This window comes from Protopterus annectens, chromosome 7.part0, assembly GCF_019279795.1.
Source record: "Protopterus annectens isolate FY-2018-M chromosome 7.part0, PAN1.0, whole genome shotgun sequence".
NCBI classification, from domain to species: domain Eukaryota; kingdom Metazoa; phylum Chordata; order Ceratodontiformes; family Protopteridae; genus Protopterus; species Protopterus annectens.
This window is the reverse complement of record NC_056739.1, coordinates 470,130,172-470,148,756: the sequence shown is the minus strand read 5'-3', so window position 1 is coordinate 470,148,756 and position 18,585 is coordinate 470,130,172. Positions and strand designations below refer to the sequence as shown.

Here is an 18,585-nt window from a genome sequence, read left to right as displayed (position 1 = left end):
CGAAAATGTGATAGGGTTTTACATGCAAGGGATACATAGTTTGCAATCCTGACACTGCCTAGGGTGACACTATGTGCAGATATGGCTGCGTCAAGCTAGCAGCCCGAGTATGGCTGGATTTGGTGGATGTTCAGGAATGGGGGTGGTTGTGTGCTGTAGAGGGGATGATGGGTATTCAATTATGCATCCAGGTGTGTTGTAGTTGGATGGACACACATCAGATTTTACAGGCCAACACATACCCATGGTCAGTACAACGGATAGTACTTTTGTTTTATGCCTAAATGTAAGCTTATTGTTGTAGTTTAGATGCTTCTTCTCTTTCATTTACTTGCTTATTCTATTTCTTGTAACATGTAGGTATGTTACATACGGAAATAACTATTGTATGTGACTATTACATGAGATGTGGGACATAATTATGGCATACGGTCGCAGGATATTTTACATTTATAATGGTTTTGGTATGGACACAACTGCCCAGATGGGTACTATCCCTCACAATGTGGGACAGGTGGTAATCCTGACCATTGGCCTAGACTTAGCTATTGGCGGCGCACTAACACGATGCGTTTCGCTTCCACTTGGTATAACTATCAACACTGCATTAGAATACGGGCACGGGGTTTTAAATGTCATTTGTTCGAGGGATGGGGACTCAATATTCGGCTACGTGCATTTGTGTTTGCTTCTTATTTTTGTGTTCGCAAGAACTGTCTTGCATGCTTTGCATACATTTCAGTATCCATGGACACTGACAGGTGTGATTACTATTGCAGGCAGGCTGTAATATTCAGCATTTTAGGTTGCACATAAACAGCCGACATGTCCACGCCTCCGTGCGGCACTTCGACATGCTCCATGCACTCGCACACGTTTCCTATGCATGTGGATGTGGTGGCAGCGTCCCTTCATTAATATGCATATGGTGCTACTGCACCATTTGCACGCCGCATGATCGGCGCAAGCCTAACGTCGTCCTTGAGCCGAGCTTAATGAATTCCGGGAAATGTAATTGCAGTTTGACCTGAAAAATTAAACTTCCCAGAATTGATGTGGACTAGGAAACAATAACTACTGAAAGAGAATACTCAAAATGACAAATTCAACAAGTTGCCTTCACCATATTAAGTAATTGTTTATTATTTGCCATAGTTTTGACCTAAAATATCAACATATCATTTTGCGATGCCACATAAAAAACAACCATTACAGTTGAACATGTTGGCTGTGAAAAGTCATTTTTTCAAGCTGAAGACAAAATCTCCCTGGGGTGGTCAACAAAACATTATGACCTGTAGTTAATAATTAGCAGATAATAATTAGTAGGGTTCACCCACATGAGGTTGCCGTAACACTTTAATGTTAGTTTTTGGTGTAAATATTGAATGAGTGAAAGTCAAAAGGCTGAACAAGAAATCCGGAATCCATTTCTGGGTAATTACATTTCATCATTACATTAAGCTCATTATATAGAGCAAAGTAGGCAGAAGAAGGAAACTGCTGAGACTATAAAATCAAAAGCTACAAGAATGCATTGTTTCTGAGTGGACACCAGCACAAAACTGAGTATAAATATAAAGTATGTCATGCCAATGTTGATAGTTTTTCATATTTACCACTAGACAGTACAAGTAATAAAGAAGAAGAGGAAACACTTAATATTTATCTTTCAGTTGAAATAAGAACCCGACAGTCATAGCATTGCAAAGAAAAGAAACATGACAAAATCTAATCATGTCAGTCTGTTGGATTCACGTAGCTTCATGCAAGAATAAGACTATTCTTGCATGGAGCAGTTCATGTCCATTTAGAACAGCAGCGCACTTACATATGCATGAAGGCGCGCTGCTGTTTAATCTACATGGACACGAACCGTGAACAAGTGCAGGGGGTATGTTCGAGTAGTGCACGTAAACTAAATACACCCCCAATCTGAACTGGCAAAATATTAGAGCTTTGCTATAATATTATGCCAGTATTTCAGTGTTCGCGGACACTGAAATGAAAAAATGATAATTTCAGTGTCCGTGGACACTGAAATAAAAACGGCAATAAGAAGGCAATGCAGGGGGTGTGTTACAGGTTCTGTGACACACCCTCTGCATTGATAAAGTGCCGTATGACACTTTTGCAACCTGCCAAAGCAGGAAATGTGTGCAAATGCAAACATAACAGGGGATAAATCCCCAAAAGTGAAAAAGCACAAGAACAGCCCCACAAATATAGAAAGTTGATACAGAACAGGTCATGCAGCAGCATGAATCATGTAACGGTAGAAGTCTGAAAGCAATTGTATGGCAACATCCCTTTACAGCAGTTCATGTTAACAAAGGCACAAATGATGGGTGGAATAAAACTACATTAGGGACACGCCTGAAAAATTGCCCTCACACACTTAGAAAGTTGATAGATAGCAGGATATGTATTTGCAGGAGTCCATGAAGAATAGAAGCCAGAAAGCCCAATCAATGCCAGTATTTCATGATTGCAGTCCAAAGTAATTCTCAAAACACCACAATACACACCCATATAACCTAATAATACCATAATAATATATAACTTTTTTCCAGTAGCCTAAGGAATGTTTAAGTGTAGCTACTAGCTAAGTGGGCGTGCACATTATGGTCGTCTGCTTAGAATAGCTTAAGCATCTCATAGGAGCTGAATGCAAATAGACAGACAAAAATTCTAAGCTAAGGTAGTGTCGTGGTGAGAGTCGCAGCTGTTCATTGTTCAAGTCCCACAACTGTTAACTTATTTTCCTATGTGAAAGTAGTGTTAAAATTATTTTAGTAAACTTAAATTATGCAGCAACTTTTTTTGTGAACCAGGGTAATGTAGCAGTTCCAAAAGTGAGATGCCAGAGTAGAAAAGATGTGAAACCCCCATATAAACACAAGTGCCTCATACAGTATAGTCACACAAGAATATAATTTAATGAAAGCACATAGAGGGATTCATGGAAGGTAAACATAAAATTATAATGTGTATATAAATATTATTTTATAATAAAAAATGTATAAGTATAATGTGCTTAAACGTGCCTTTATTATTTTGTATCCATCAGACCTTGTTCTGACCAGCAACAAAATAGTCAGCCCTGGCAAGTCTTGAACCAATCACAGCAAAATGCCACGATACCATCTGAGCTGTGAAAACTTGCAATGCTTTAACAAACATATCATGCAGTCTGGTCATTTAACATTAATGAAAAAAACAACACTTCAATATCAAACTCATGACCTTGGGCACTTTAGTCAGAAGAATGCACCACTACACCATCTGAGCTGCAAAAAATGATGCAGGTTTTTAAACATATCATGCAATAAAGGCATACAACAGGGAGAAAGCTTTGTGGAACCAGTCGTATTGTATATAGACATACACACACACACACACACACACACACACACACATATATATATATATATATATATATATATATATATATATATATCTGATGAAACATATATATATATATATATATATATATATATATATATATATATATATATATATATATATATATATATAAAACATGCAGTGAAGTTATACCTCAGAACCATCCCTCTTAACCTGTTAGTGCAAGAAACCTGCATAAAGGATGTAAAAGGGGAGGTGGGCCACATATAGGGGGATATTTCAAATATTCCTGCTACAAATGAAGACATTTGCTACAGCAACAGGGTGCATTTCAGCTGACTATTACTGAAGGATATGAGGATAGAAACTGAACTATTATGTCATTATTTACTGACATAAAACCTTGGATCATCACCGTGATTTACCAGACAAATACAAATAAATTGTGGAACTGAACAAAGGCATGGGCCAAACATCTGGACATTCTGTGAAAATCCTAGCAGTGGAGAGGTATGCTCAGAACCCCTTAGTGCAATGAATCCGGACCATGCCTGACAAAGTGGGGGGGGGGGGGCAAAGGCATGAAAATAGGGACATATCCAAAATACGTCAGTAGATAAGCTGAGAAAGTTGATATAGTAACACTGTATGTCCTAACATATATCGACTGAAATATCACAACTCCAGGACTCAATTGTTTCTCATTAGTTAGTGACCTCAATCTCCACAACATCTCACTGATGTGTCAGGAATACACAACAGTTATGGGGACCAGACCAAAGATATCAGCCAGACCCCTGGACATCCTACAAATATGTGGACATAACACAACAGTAGGGAAACTACAGTGAGCTACCGAACAATGTCCAAACTACAATCAGACAGACATAACACTACCCAAAGTCCAGCTCTGGGGCTGTACACATGCATTAGCAAATATAACAAGCACTACAGGGATGTAAGACTAGTGGAAAACAGACACTGGTGTGAAAGTGCATACCCCCAAAAACTTGTACCACAGTCACAGTGACATACCAGTAAGCAAACTGAACACTACAGTATAATGACTGTGTGAACAACAAAATCCTGTTTGCCACTCACACGTTACCCCTACATATGCTGCCCCAAGTCACAGTGTAATGAGAATCGTGAGGTGTCATGGGACATGTCAAGGTTTGCGTGCACAAACATATACAGGTGACAGGGAACTAGAAACTGGAGCAGCATGCACAGTCAGATAGAAAGGGCCCATGACACTCACATGTACCCCCTCCCTACACAGCCCAAATAACATGTACACACTACACTGCTACACAATCCTGACAGTCTTATAACAATGGGTATCATACACAGTCCTCTCAAATTCACAGTTTCCCACAGAATGTATAGGCATAGAACTCATATCTATGGCCACTTCCTTGTTACATGTCTGGGGGTCTATGACATCACTGGAATGGTAGCAGGAATTAATGCAATAAATAATGATGCTACATACCTCTGAACCTCTTACTACATGACATCTGGACAAAGCCTGACATAATAGGGGGATAGAGGTCCAAACACAGGGGTATATTGGACATATTGCTGTGATAAATGTAGACAGTTGCTGGTGTTACCGGCTTTGTTGTAACATATTTTTTTGAAAGATAATGAAGTCAGTAACACCAATGGATGTTAACATTTACTAACTGCATTCCCCAGAGTATCCTACCGATTAGCTTAGGACATCAACTGTCTGGGGAACAGACCAAACATATTAGCCACGCATCTGGACAGGGTCTAGGCCACTGGACAGTGTAGAGGTATGGCCACAGTGATGTAACAGAATGGAAATCCCATGACAGCTGCCAAACATGTCATCCACCACCTTATGAAGTGCATATCCTGATTGTCAGTCATACACTACATCAACATATACTGGCCAAGTTTACAGTGTACTGGGAATCCTGAGGTGTTACAGGACATTTCACAGTCAGCCCCTACAAGCATCCAGACATGATACACCACCAGCAGCTGTAGCAGCATGCAGAGTCAGATAGGTAAAGGATGTATGACACTCACATCCTCTACTCTCCCTACCCAGCCCAACAAACATCAACACACAACACTGTTACACAATCTTGGCAGTCTGTTTACAATGGCCAGACAGACATAACTGTCATATGTACTGATTCCCACAGATTTACCATCGTGTGGAACCATAATTCTGGCCACCACTGCATACCATGGCCAGGAGTCTGCTAGGTCATTGGCATGATAACTGGAGTGCAGTTGGTAATTAATGATATACCATACCTCTGCATCTCATAGTGCAGGTCATTTGGACAATGCATGATGTACTTGTGGGGCAGGGGGCTGGAAAGAGGGACATATCACACATAATGGTGTTACAAACTGAAACAGTAGCTGGTGTTACATGTGTTGTTGCAACATAACATCCCTGAAGGTTATGATGTCAGGAACACCAATAGATGTCAACAGTTACTGACTACAATACTCATATTATCCTACCAACCCCACAAAAGCAGATGGTGTTCGAGGAACAGACCAAGCATAACAGGCAAACATCTGGTCAGTCTGTGGACAACATGCCAGTTGAAAGGTATGTCTGAAGCATCTCACTGTCAGATGTCAAGTCACCCATAAATGCATGTCCAGATGAACTCTGTCATTCTAGCAACCCTCCATGTGTGTAACAGCACTAATGACATACAATCTGTACCCAATTCTGGAGCTTTGTCCTCCATGTTGTTGGCCTGTCTCCACATGTCCTGTCCTGTGAGATATTTCCACCTACTGTCTGTGAAGTTGTAGCCCTGACACCTGCATAATGCCCCCCGTACAGGCAAGGCCCACATGAAGGGCATCCCACATGTTGGAACTAGCAGCAGTGTCCAGGCCCACACTACAATACTATGTGGGCACCTACATAGATTTATGGCATCAGCAATACCCGACAGGACAACATCAACCTCCTCAAGGTAGGCTGAATGCCTCTGGTGGGCAGCAGCAATACACAACTACCATCATAGGTAGAAATAATCGCAGGATGGGCCAAGAAGGAACAGGTGCCTCATTGGAGGTCATGTCACCTTGTTCTGCACAAGGAAATAAGGTCACAGGTGATGTACCCTAAGGCTGTCTTTGAGTGCAAACTGGAGACATTCACCAAGACCAGTCACTTGGCCTTCCAGATGTGAGTCTGCAATTCCAAAGGCAACACACATATCTGCTCTGTAGTGCTGATCAATAACACCAGATACACATATGCCATGGATATAGGCAACTGGCTGCAGACAGGTGAAGTGTAAACATCACCCCCTGCCCCCCCCCCCATAGGTACACATGTGCACGTACAGCACCTGCTCCCCTCCCTTCATGATTAGGAAGCAGGTATGTAATGCCCTCTCAAAGGCAACACATAGAGGTTTTCATAGGCCTGATACCATTCCTGGCTGCATCCAAAATGAACACAGGCACTGGCTCTCAGACCCATTCTGCAGTGTAGTCAACCACCACCAAGCACTGGTGTCATTCCATCTGCACAGAGGACAGACAGACAGTTGATAGAAAACAGGTTATGCATTAGCATTAATGGTCAGAAGGATACAAGTCTGAAACTGAAATGTATTTCATTATGTCATGACAGCAGTCCTCAATGACATGGCCAAAAACCACAATACTCTACATTTAATATAGTAATATAATATTAATATCCAATAGGCGATAAATAAAAATATACACTCGAATTCCCAAACCAAGATAGTGTAGTGGTCAGAGTCCCAGCTTTGCATGCCAGTGTACATGGTTAGAGTAATATAACAGGCAATCCAAATTTACATGGGAAAGCAGTATTAAAAGTGCTATGTTCACATTAAAATATGTAGCAAGTTATTTTTGTCACCCAGGGTAGTGTAGCTAGTGTAAAATGGATGTGTGAGTGCATATAACGTGTGAAAACTCCCATGTATACAAGTGTCCCATACAGTATAGTATAGCTACACCCCTTACTACTGTAATGAAAGCACATACATCCATGTCATGTAAGGGACATCATATGCACTTATTAAATGAACTCATTAGTGTGGTATATTATGAGAATGAACTGTGAGTAATGGTTAAAAATGCTCAGCTATGCTTAGCAGGTCCAAATTCATCTCCAAAGGCTGTACAAATGCACACCTTTTGCTGTATAAGAAATGGACAGCTATGAACCTTCTGTAAACCCATCCTGCACATCTGTAGCTATCTTCCATATTGTTCTTCCATCTGCGTGTGCCTTTTCTACCACTTTCCTCTCACCCCTTTTCTTTTATTTTAAAGAATTAGTGTGGGTGAGCAGCAAAACTGCAACCCTGCTAGGTATTGAATCCAGCCCCTCTACTCCATAATCAGAACAAGGTAACATTACACTATTTGAGCTGGAGGAATTGCTGATGCTTTTTCCAACATATATTCATTCAACAGTAGGGAAAAGATTCTGTAGAATCAGTCAGGCCTCATATTTATACACATGTATATATATGTATATATATATATATATATATATATATATATATATATATATAGACAAATATAGACATAATATAAATAGTGATAGATATATAAAATATACACATATGCATATATATATATATATATATATATATATATATATATATATATATATATATAAAACTATACATATATAGAAAACACACACACACACACACACACACACACACACACACACACACACACACACACACACACATATATATATATATATATATATATATATATGTATATACTCATAACATGTAGTGAAGTCATACCTCACATATCTCAGAACCATACCTACCAACCCCTTACTGCAAGAACTGAAGTGTCCAAAGGGGGGACAATGGGATAAAACTAGGGACATATTTCAAATATCACCCATATAAATGTAGAATGTTGCCAGAGTGACAGGGTTTGTTTCAGCATACATGTTCTGAAGGATGTGAGTTCTGAAACTGAAATGTATGTCATCATTTACTGCCAGAAATCCTCAGATCCTCACAGTGATTTACCAAGGATATAAAAATAATGCATCTGTAGAACAGACCAGAAATATGAGCAATAAACTTGAATATACTGCAACAAACCAGACAGTCCTGAGGTAGGTTCAGAACTCCTTAGTGCAAAAAACCTGGGCCAGGCCTGGCAAAGTTGGGGGAGAAAGCCATGGAAATAGGGACATATCTGAAATACTGGTGTAGATAATCTGACACAGTTACTGCAGTAATACCCTCATGTCTGTCCTAACACTAAATTATGAGTCCAACACTAAATTACTTCCCACTAGTTAGTGTCTAAAATCCTCACATTAGCCCACTGATGTATCAGAAATATACAACACATACAGGGGCCAGGCAACACTATGTCCTACAAATATCTGGGCATAACATCACATTAGGGAAACTACACTCAACTACTAAGCATGTCTCCAAGCACTGTCCAAACTACAGTCCGACTGACACAACACTAACCCAGATCCACTAGGGGAAATTACACATGTATTGGCAAGTATATTAGGCACTACAGGGATGTCACACCACTGAAAAACAGACACCAGTGTGAAAGTGCATACCCACAATTAATTCAACCACCGTCGCAGTGACATACCAGTAAGCCAAAGGAACAATACAGTATAAGGACTGTGTGAACAAAAACATCTCAACATGTTTGCCACTCACACACTACCCCCACATATACTGGTCCAATTCACAGTGTACTATGATGCCTGACTGTGGTATGGGACATGTCACATTCTGCCCCTACAAACATATACAGCTGATAGACCACCAGAAACAGGAGCAGCATGCACAGGCAGATAGAAAAGGAGCCCTAACACCTACATCCACGGCCCTCCCTACACAGGCCAAATAACATTGACACAATATACTGCAACACAATCCTGAAAGTCTGTCAACAATTGCCAGAAATACACAGACCTCCCAACTGTACAGAGTCCCACAGAATGTCCAGGCTTTCCCCTCATATATAAGGCCTCTTCCACATAACATGTCTGTCAGTCTGATACAACACTGGGATAATGTCAGGAATGATGGCACTAAACAATCATATACCATACCAATCAACCTCTTACTGCATGACATCTGGACAAAGCCTAACATAAGTGTGGGACAGAGGCCCAAAAACAGGGGCATATTTGAAATATTGCTGTTATAAAACTGAGAATGTTGCTGTTATAACAGGGTTAGTTTTAACATATCTTTTCTGAGGGATATGAGGTCAGAAACAAAAATGGATGTATCAGTTACTGACTGCAATCCCTAGAGTATACTACCGATTTTCCAAAGACAAAAAATGTCTCAGGAACACACCAAACACAGGAGTCCAAATTCTGGCCATTCTGTGGATAGCCCTACAAGTGAGACTTATGTGAAACATATAACACTGTCAGAGTTAATATCACCAAGGAATTCCATGTCCACACAAACCCTGTTAGACTAGCATTAATCCAAATGTATAACAGCAATACTTGCATTCTGCCCCTATGTCTGGAACATTCTCCCCATTCTGTTGGCCTGTCTCCACAGTTTTGGTTGCAAGAGGTATTTCTAAATACCCTCTGTGATGCTGTTGTTCACACAACTCCATGAAGTCCACCTCAATGGCAAGGAAAAGGGCCAATGCTCACATGATGTTCTCCATGTTAGGAGTGTGTTGCCATGCCATTGGGTATATGAACAACAATACAGCTGTCCTGCATGCAATTATCAAGTGTGGGACACCAATGGCACAGGCGTTCAGCTGCTCAAGAGCATTACCTATAAAAGTCAAGCTGCTGCCTATGCAAAACAGATGTACACCCTGCATCCTTGAGAGAGAGAGAGAGAGAGAGAGAGAGAGAGAGAGACAGTGAAAAGAAACATAAAAACCAAGCAGGACATAACCACCTACACCTGAATAAAACACACAGGTATGTCAAATAACTAAGCATGTAATGGACTGCAGTAGGTGGTATGTAACAATGGGAAATAGGAACTGTAACATATGTCTCAACAAGACTTGCTGTACTGATAAATTGCTCATCAGAACCTATGGCCATATCATCTGGGTCTGTCTGCAGTGACATAGATCATAGGTCAGCCAAGACAAATGGTTCACTTGGAGAAACCAAATGAGGGCCCAAGACCAAGTAGAAAATATCCAAACAGTTTATTCGATAACAAGCACACAGAATCACTTGATAAATCCATGGAATCACTTTAACGCTAAACACATAAAATATGTTTTTGCACGTCTTCTTCAGAAGGCAAATAGTGAGTGAAATTTATAACACATCTTATATAGGCTGTTCCAAATCAATTGAAAACAATTATTCAATTAAAATAGTTCAATTAAAACCCACTCAAGTGAATAATGATGTAAAACATTTTTTGTACCTTACTAGAGCTGTTTGTAAAAAGGTTACAAATACACAAATAATTAACAAATAATATTATGAATGAAATAAAACTTCAAAATTAAAAAGTCCTAAAATGTTCTCTTGTATAATAAAATATATATGTTTTTATATATAAAACAGTAAATGAATAAATAAATAAAAATATATTCTTTTGTTACAGAAAAAACTGTTGTATAATTGATTTACTGCTCTACGGGAAAAAATGGATGTTGTAGTTGTATACTGCCATCTACTGGAAATTCATGATATTGTAATGTTATAATTTTATAATTTTGCAGCTCTTAACTTAAGAACAGGAAGAAGGGATAGAATGTCGTTCAGACCAGGGATTTTTGTGGCTTCCAAAATGATCTGCCAATATAACTCCCCGTATTCTAACTTTGCTTCCCACATGCCTCCCCTAACTTCCTTGGGAACTACTTCCAAGACAAAGAAGTTAAAGGAAGCTTGTTGACACGTTAATGTATGACGAAATAATGCATTGTTCGTATTCTGCTTTTTAATTTCATAATAATGTTCATAAATTCTTAACTTTAACTTCCTCTCAGTCTTCCCTACATAAAATGAATAACAATGATGGCAGATGGCTTAATAAACAACCCCATTCGTATTACAATTAGAAAAGTCGATACTTGTAATCTGCCCATTTCTACTCGGAATATGTATGCTGGAACTATTAACTATATGTGGACATTTAGAACAGGACCCACATTTAAAAGTTCCCACTCTTTCAGGTCCACTTCTAAAATTTGAACTCCCACCAAACTCAAATAATTTCTTAAAATTCAAATCCTTTCTGTATATAAATTTTAAGGGTTGTCTATGTATGTGATCTAGGTCAGAAATTTGTCTGAATCTGTCCCATTCCTTAGTAACAATCTGTTTGATAACACCTGAATCACCCGTATAATCCATAATATATGCTTGCTCCCAACTATTTGTAAAGTTCTGGTTTACATTTGTATTGGAATGGACAGGATCATCCTGACCCAAAATAGGGGCAAACATCCCCTTTCTTCCCTCTACAACTTCCTGGATAGTCTCACGAATTAAGTTATCTGGATAACCTCTCTCCCTAAACATATCCATGACAAAACCACAATCTTTTGTAAATTCTTCATAATGTGATGTCATACGACTAGTCCTAGCCAATTGTCCTTTAAGTATGTTCTTCTTTTGGAAGAACGGATGACCACTGGTGAAATGAAGATAAGAGTTAGAAAACGTTTTTTTCCTTTGTATTTTAGAAGAGAAAGCATTGTCCAACTTACTCAAAGAAATATCCAAATAAATCAATTCTTGATTGTTAAAATTGTATGTAAAATCAAAAAAATTAGTTGTTCCTTTGATATACGTCAGGAAGTCAAAAAATCTTTCTTGGGTGTCTATCCAGAAAATGCAAATGTCGTCAAGAAAACGTTTGTACAAACACCAACAACTGGCAAATTCACAGTTGTTGACAAATAAATTCTCCCACCAAGATAAAACAATATTTGCATATGTGGGTGCGCATTTTGCCCCCATTGCTACACCTCTTTCCTGCTTGAAAAACTTTCCTTCAAAATACATAAAATTGTTTTTGAGTATAACCTCCATAAGCAAATGACAGGTCCTAAAATCATCAGAAGAAAATGCCCCACTATTTTTCATACTTTCCTCCAACCATAAAAGTCCTGCATCATGAGGTATAGAACCAAATACATCAACAATATCCAAAGTCACAAAAAGTATGTTGGAACTAAACAATTTGAATTTCACTTGCCTGAGAAAATCCCATGAGTCTTTTAACACTGTGACTCCCTTATTAGAAAGGTCTTTCAATTTTACATCCACATATTTGGTCAAAGGAGTAGTTATGGACCCTTCTGAGGAAACAATAAGCCGTAAAGGAGGGTCTGAGGGGTCCTTATGGACCTTCGGAATGCCAAATACTGAGGGTACCCTTGGATTTTTGTTAGACAAAAAATTTAACTTCTCAATGTCGATAGAACCTTCAAGTAATAAGTCATTAATTAAAATGTTAATCTTAGATTTAGATATATTAACCTCATTGATGGAGGCTCTAGAGTACTTGGAACAATCATATAACGAATCTTTCATTTTAGATTCATAAAGAATAACATCCATAAGTACTGTTCCGCCCCCTTTGTCTGGTTGCATAATTCTTATAGTCTTATTATTCTTCAAGTCGTTCAATAGACAATTTTCTTCCTTGGAAAGATTGGAACACACTCTATGCTCATTTACAGTGTTTCTAATTTCCCTTTCCAATAAACTTTCAAGATTTTTAAGTTGAGGATGAAGGGGAGGATTAATAATACTTTTTTTTTCTTAAACAGAGTGGGTACACGTATGCTAGGATTTGACTCATGAAACAATAATGCCAAGTTCTGTTTCCTAAGAAAAAGTTTCAAATCCACAATGGCCCTTGGAATACTAACCTTCCTGGTGGGAATACATTTGAACCTCTTAGAAAACAGTTTAAAATGATCAAAACTTATATTTAAAGTACTGTAGTAAAAATTTTATAGTTTTTAAACTCAAAAATATTACCTTGTTGCATGATGTTTGTGTTAGAAAGTGGGTGACTTATCTCCTGAAATTCCCCCCGTAGTTGTGATAGTTGTAATACACTGGGTTCTGTTTCCGTATCCTGTCTGACCTCCGGAGGGGGGTGAATAATCTAAAGGGTCTCCTCGGTTGTTTTCATGGGAACCATCATGATATACTTCTGCTTGTGCTGGTTGATCACCATTAAACCTGCTGTGCATAACAGTATTCCTTTCCCTAGTATGAGTGTTAAAGGGCCTAGGTTTGGGGTATGCTACCCCTTCCTGGTATTCCCTAATGTCCCTTTCTAATTTACCTTCCTTTCTCTTCATATTTTTGATACAATCCATATCTATCTGTGTAAAGATGTTGTGATATAAAGCTTTCTCTGATTCCACTGTGAAAAGGAGGTCATTTATAATACTAGTATTGATAGATTCCATTTTTCTCAAAAGAATATTTCTCACTCTGTCATTTTCAGCAATAATAGCTCTCACAACATCTAAGCCACATTTGTCAAAGATTTGTATTAATTCAGTATGAAACTCTGACTCTTCCTCCACTCGATTCGGAAATTTGCAGACCTGCAGGCCTTTAGGAACAATGTTCTTGTTTAAACATTCCTTAAGAAAAGTTAAATCACAACCTAAACGTTTGTATTTGTCCATATAAAAGTTCAAAGAGTCTAAATTTTCCCTGTATGTTCGAGGAACAGACTCGGCATTGTTAGTAGCAGCTTTTGTAAAATTTAAGGAATAGTTTTTTTCCTATAAAGGCATTGTAATCAACAACATAATGTTTATTGGAAAAGTCACCTTGATTAGAATGTGAAGCTTTGCCCATAGTGGCTGAATTAGTTCCGCTTCCTGTTTCGCGGTTATCCACACTGTGGGGTCGCAAAAGATTGGGAAATTCATTAATATCATTGTCATTGTGGTCTAGTATAACATTAGTTTTCTCCCGTACCTTGTTCCTAGTTGTAGGACCACTTGTTTGAAAATTACGGTGTGCTTGACCGCTCTCAGGCAAAACCGCACGACCAGATGCAAGTAAAACAATAGACTGACATGCAGGAGTCAGCAGCTCCACCAACTGTGATAGTTGGCCAATCACCTTCCTCAATTCTCCCTTCTCACCACTTCGTAGGTCATTCTCGGTTTCCGCCCCTGGGAACTCCACCATCTCAATAAAAAACAGAACACCACAATGGAGATGAAAGCGAACAACCAAAACAGTAACCAAGACAAATGGTTCGCTTGGAGAAACCAAATGAGGGCCCAAGACCGAGTAGAAAATATCCAAACAGTTTATTCGATAACAAGCACACAGAATCACTTGATAAATCCACAGAATCACTTTAACGCTAAACACATAAAATACGTTTTCGAATGTCTTCTTCAGGAGGCAAATAGTGAGTGATTTTACAACACATCTTATATAGGCTGTTCCAAATCAATTGAAAACAATTATTCAATTAAAATAGTTCAATTAAAACCCACTCAAGTGAATAATGATGTAAAACATTTTTTGTACCTTACTAGAGCTGTTTGTAAAAAGGTTACAAATACACAAATAATTAACAAATAATATTATGAATGAAATAAAACTTCAAAATTCTCTTGTATAATAAAATATATATGTTTTTATATATAAAACAGTGAATGAATAAATAAATAAAAATATATTCTTGTGGTAGAGAAAAAAACTGTTGTATAATTGATTTACTGCTCTAGGGGAAAAATGTATGTTGTAGTTGTAATACTGCCATCTACTGGAAATTCATGATATTGTAATGTTATAATTTTATAATTTTGCAGCTCTTAGCATGTCGTTCAGACCAGGGCTTTTTGTGGCTTCCAAAATGATCTGCCAATATAACTCCCTGTATTCTAACTTAGCATAGCATAGGTCAGCCCCCAGAGTCAACACAATAAAGGATGGCTCACATATGACTACTACTGCATTGAGTGTTGAACAGTACTGACTGTGACAATGCTAGGTCAGCTACTAGGCTGTCATACATATCCATATCTTACTTGTGAATACAACTATGATAAACTTGGTTGTCTCAGAAATGTGAGAGACCTATACATGGTATTTGCATAGTAAAGTCTATTGCACACATGTATGTTGAACTGCATGTGATATATTGAGTTCATACCATTAAACTGTACAGTATTATGCACACTGACCATATGTGTGCCTCATATTTGTAGTCATTTACTCATACAGTTGTGCTATGTCTGGCAAATCATTGGCAAAAATGTAAAGACTGACATTACAACATCTCCTTCTTTTTCTTCTGGGTGTTCCCATTAGGAGTCACCACAGTGGATCATCTGTTGCCATTTCTGCCTGTCCTCTGCATCCTGCTCTGTCACACCAACCACCTGCATGTCCTTTCTCACCACATCCAGGAACCTTATCTCAGGCCTTCCTCTTTTCATCTTACCTGGCAGCTTCATCCTTACCATCCTTTTCCCAATATACTCAGCATCCCTTTGCAGCACGTCTAAACTGATGTAATCTTGCCTCTCTGGCTTTGTCTCAAAACCATCTGAGCTGACCCTGTCATATACACATTGCTAATCCTGTCCACCCTCATCACAACCAGTGCAAATCATAACATCTGTAACTCTGCCACGTCCAACTGTGACTTCTGCCTTTTTGTCAGTGACACTGTCCACAACCCATATAACATAGCTGGTCTTACTATCCTGTTGCAGACCTTTCCTTTCACTTTTATGGGTATTCATCTGTCACAAATCAGTACTGACACTCTTCTCCACCCTCTCCATCTTGCTTATACTCTCTTCTTCACCTGTCCTCCACAGTCGTCATTACTCTGAAATGTTGATCCCAATCATTTATACTCACCCCCTATTGCCAACTCTACTCCCTGCATCCTCAACATTCCACTACACTTTCTCTCATTCACACACATATATTCTGTCTTAGTCCTTCTGACCGTCATTCCTCTCCTCTCTAGAGCATATCTCCACCTCTACAGGGTCTCCTAAATCTGCACCCTACTCTCAGTATAGATCACAATGTCATCTGCAAACATCATAGTCAATGGGGACTTCTCTGTACTACTCCATCAACACTCTCAGAGCAAACATCGCAGCTGTAGTGCCCTTACTTGGCATGACAGCATACTACTGACCACAACTCATCACCACCCTGCTTAACCTAGCTTCCACTACTCTTTCCCATGACTTCATGCTGTGACTAATTAATGTTATCCCTCTGTAGTTACTATAGCTCTGCACATCAAACTTATTCCTAAAATGGTACACAAACACTTTCTCTCCACTCCACTTGCAACCTCTCACTTTCCAAGATATCATTAAACAATCTGGTGAAAAACACTAATGCCATTTCACTTAAACACTTCCATGCTACCACAGATATGTCATGTGGACCAACAGGCTTTCCAGTATTCATCCTCTTCATAGCTATCCTTACTTCCTCTTTGGTAAACTCTTGCACTTCCTGATTCACCATAGCCATATCATCCAACCCTCTCTCTCATTCTCTTCATTCATCAGCCTCTCAAAGTTCTTTGTCCATTTGCTCAACACACTCTCCATGCTTGCGAGTACATTTCCTTCATTATCCTTTATCACTCTTATCTGCTGCACATCTTTCCTAGCTCAGTCTTTCTGTCTAGCCAACCGGTACAAGTCCTTTCATCCCTCCTTAGTGTCCAGCCTATCATACAAGTTGTCATATGCCTCATCCTTAGCCTTTGCCACCTTTCTCTTTGCCATGCACCTCATCTCCTCATAGTCCTGTCTACTTTCCTTATCTCTCCAACAATCCCACTCCTTCATCCCAAACCTCTTTCTCTGTATACTGTCCTGTACTTCCTCAGGCCACCACCAGGTGTCCTTGTACTCCTTCCTCCATCCACATGTCAAAGCAAGCACCTTTCCAGCCATCTCTTTCACTAGCTCTGCTGTACTTACCCAGATATTTGGTAAATCGTCTCTGCCACACAGTGCCTGTCTTAACTCTTCCCTGAACTTCACCTCACAATCACCCTTTTCCAGTTCCCACCATCTGATCCTTGGTGCTGCCCTCACACTCCTCCTCTTCTTGATCATCAACCTCATCTTACAGACCATCAGTGTCTGCTGCCTAACTACACTGTCCCCTGTCACCACTTTACAGTCTCCAATCTCCTTCAAAATGGCCCTCCGACATTGGATATATTCCACCTGTGTGCATCTCCCTCCACTCTTGTATGCCACCCTATGCTCCTCCCTCTTGTTATAGTATATATTTACCACTGCCATGTCCACCCTTTTTGCAAAATCCACTACAATCTCACTGTCTGCATTCCTTTGCTTAACACCATACGTACCCATCCCTTCCTCATCCCCTCTGTTCCCTTCACCAACATGTCCATTGAAATCTGCTGCAATCACCACTCTCTCAGACTCGGGTACAGTCATCACCATGTCATGCAACTGACTTCACATTTCTCTTTCTCATCCACTGCACAAGCAACTTGCATAGCATATGCAGTAACAGCATTCATCATTACACCATCCATTTCCAGATTCATAAATGTCACTCTAGCAGACACTCATGTCATCCTCAAAAACACTCTTGGCATACTGTACCATCAGGATAACCCATACGCCCTTTCCCGTCCCATCCACACCCTGATAGCACACTTTTGACCTGGCTCCAATACACCTAGCCATACTCCCCTTCCATCGGGTCTCTTGTACACACAAGATATCCACCTTCCTGTGGCCATCATATCAGCTAGCTCTGTCTCTATACCAGTCATACTGCCAACATTAAATGTTCTTACCCTCACTACCACACTCCTATCCTTTCTCCTCTCTTTCTGCCATACGAGTGCTGGACATCCTCCAGGGTATGTCTGTCAATGCAAAGGCTACTGTGCTATTGAATGACTCAAGTGTGTTACAGCAATATTAAGACAGTGTGACTAATTATGTCCCATTGCCCCCCATGTATGTGTGGTGTCCTGCAGATGTCTTGCTCTAATGGGTTGAGAGGGATGACTGGGCAGCAAGAGTGTGAATACAGTGTGCCATACTGACATAGAACAGAAATCTATATCATGCATTACCTGTGCACATATCAGTATGAGTAGGTGTATCTGGCCACCACATAACAACAGATATGGGATGCAAATTGTCAGTTAAATAAGCTGTACATGTTGTACATGT

General features: G+C 39.4%; 1 protein-coding gene across 1 annotated transcript in view; it reads right to left on the bottom strand.

The window, feature by feature from the left end:
* The window catches only part of LOC122805987 (vomeronasal type-2 receptor 26-like), a 225,022-nt gene extending 210,982 nt beyond the window's left edge, over positions 1-14,040 (bottom strand). Inside the window, exon 1 of the mRNA XM_044076225.1 lies at positions 13,689-14,040. Coding sequence (XP_043932160.1) covers positions 13,689-14,040 — 352 coding nt within the window. The remainder of the gene's footprint in view (positions 1-13,688) is intronic.
* Between the last annotated feature and the right edge of the window lie 4,545 nt (positions 14,041-18,585).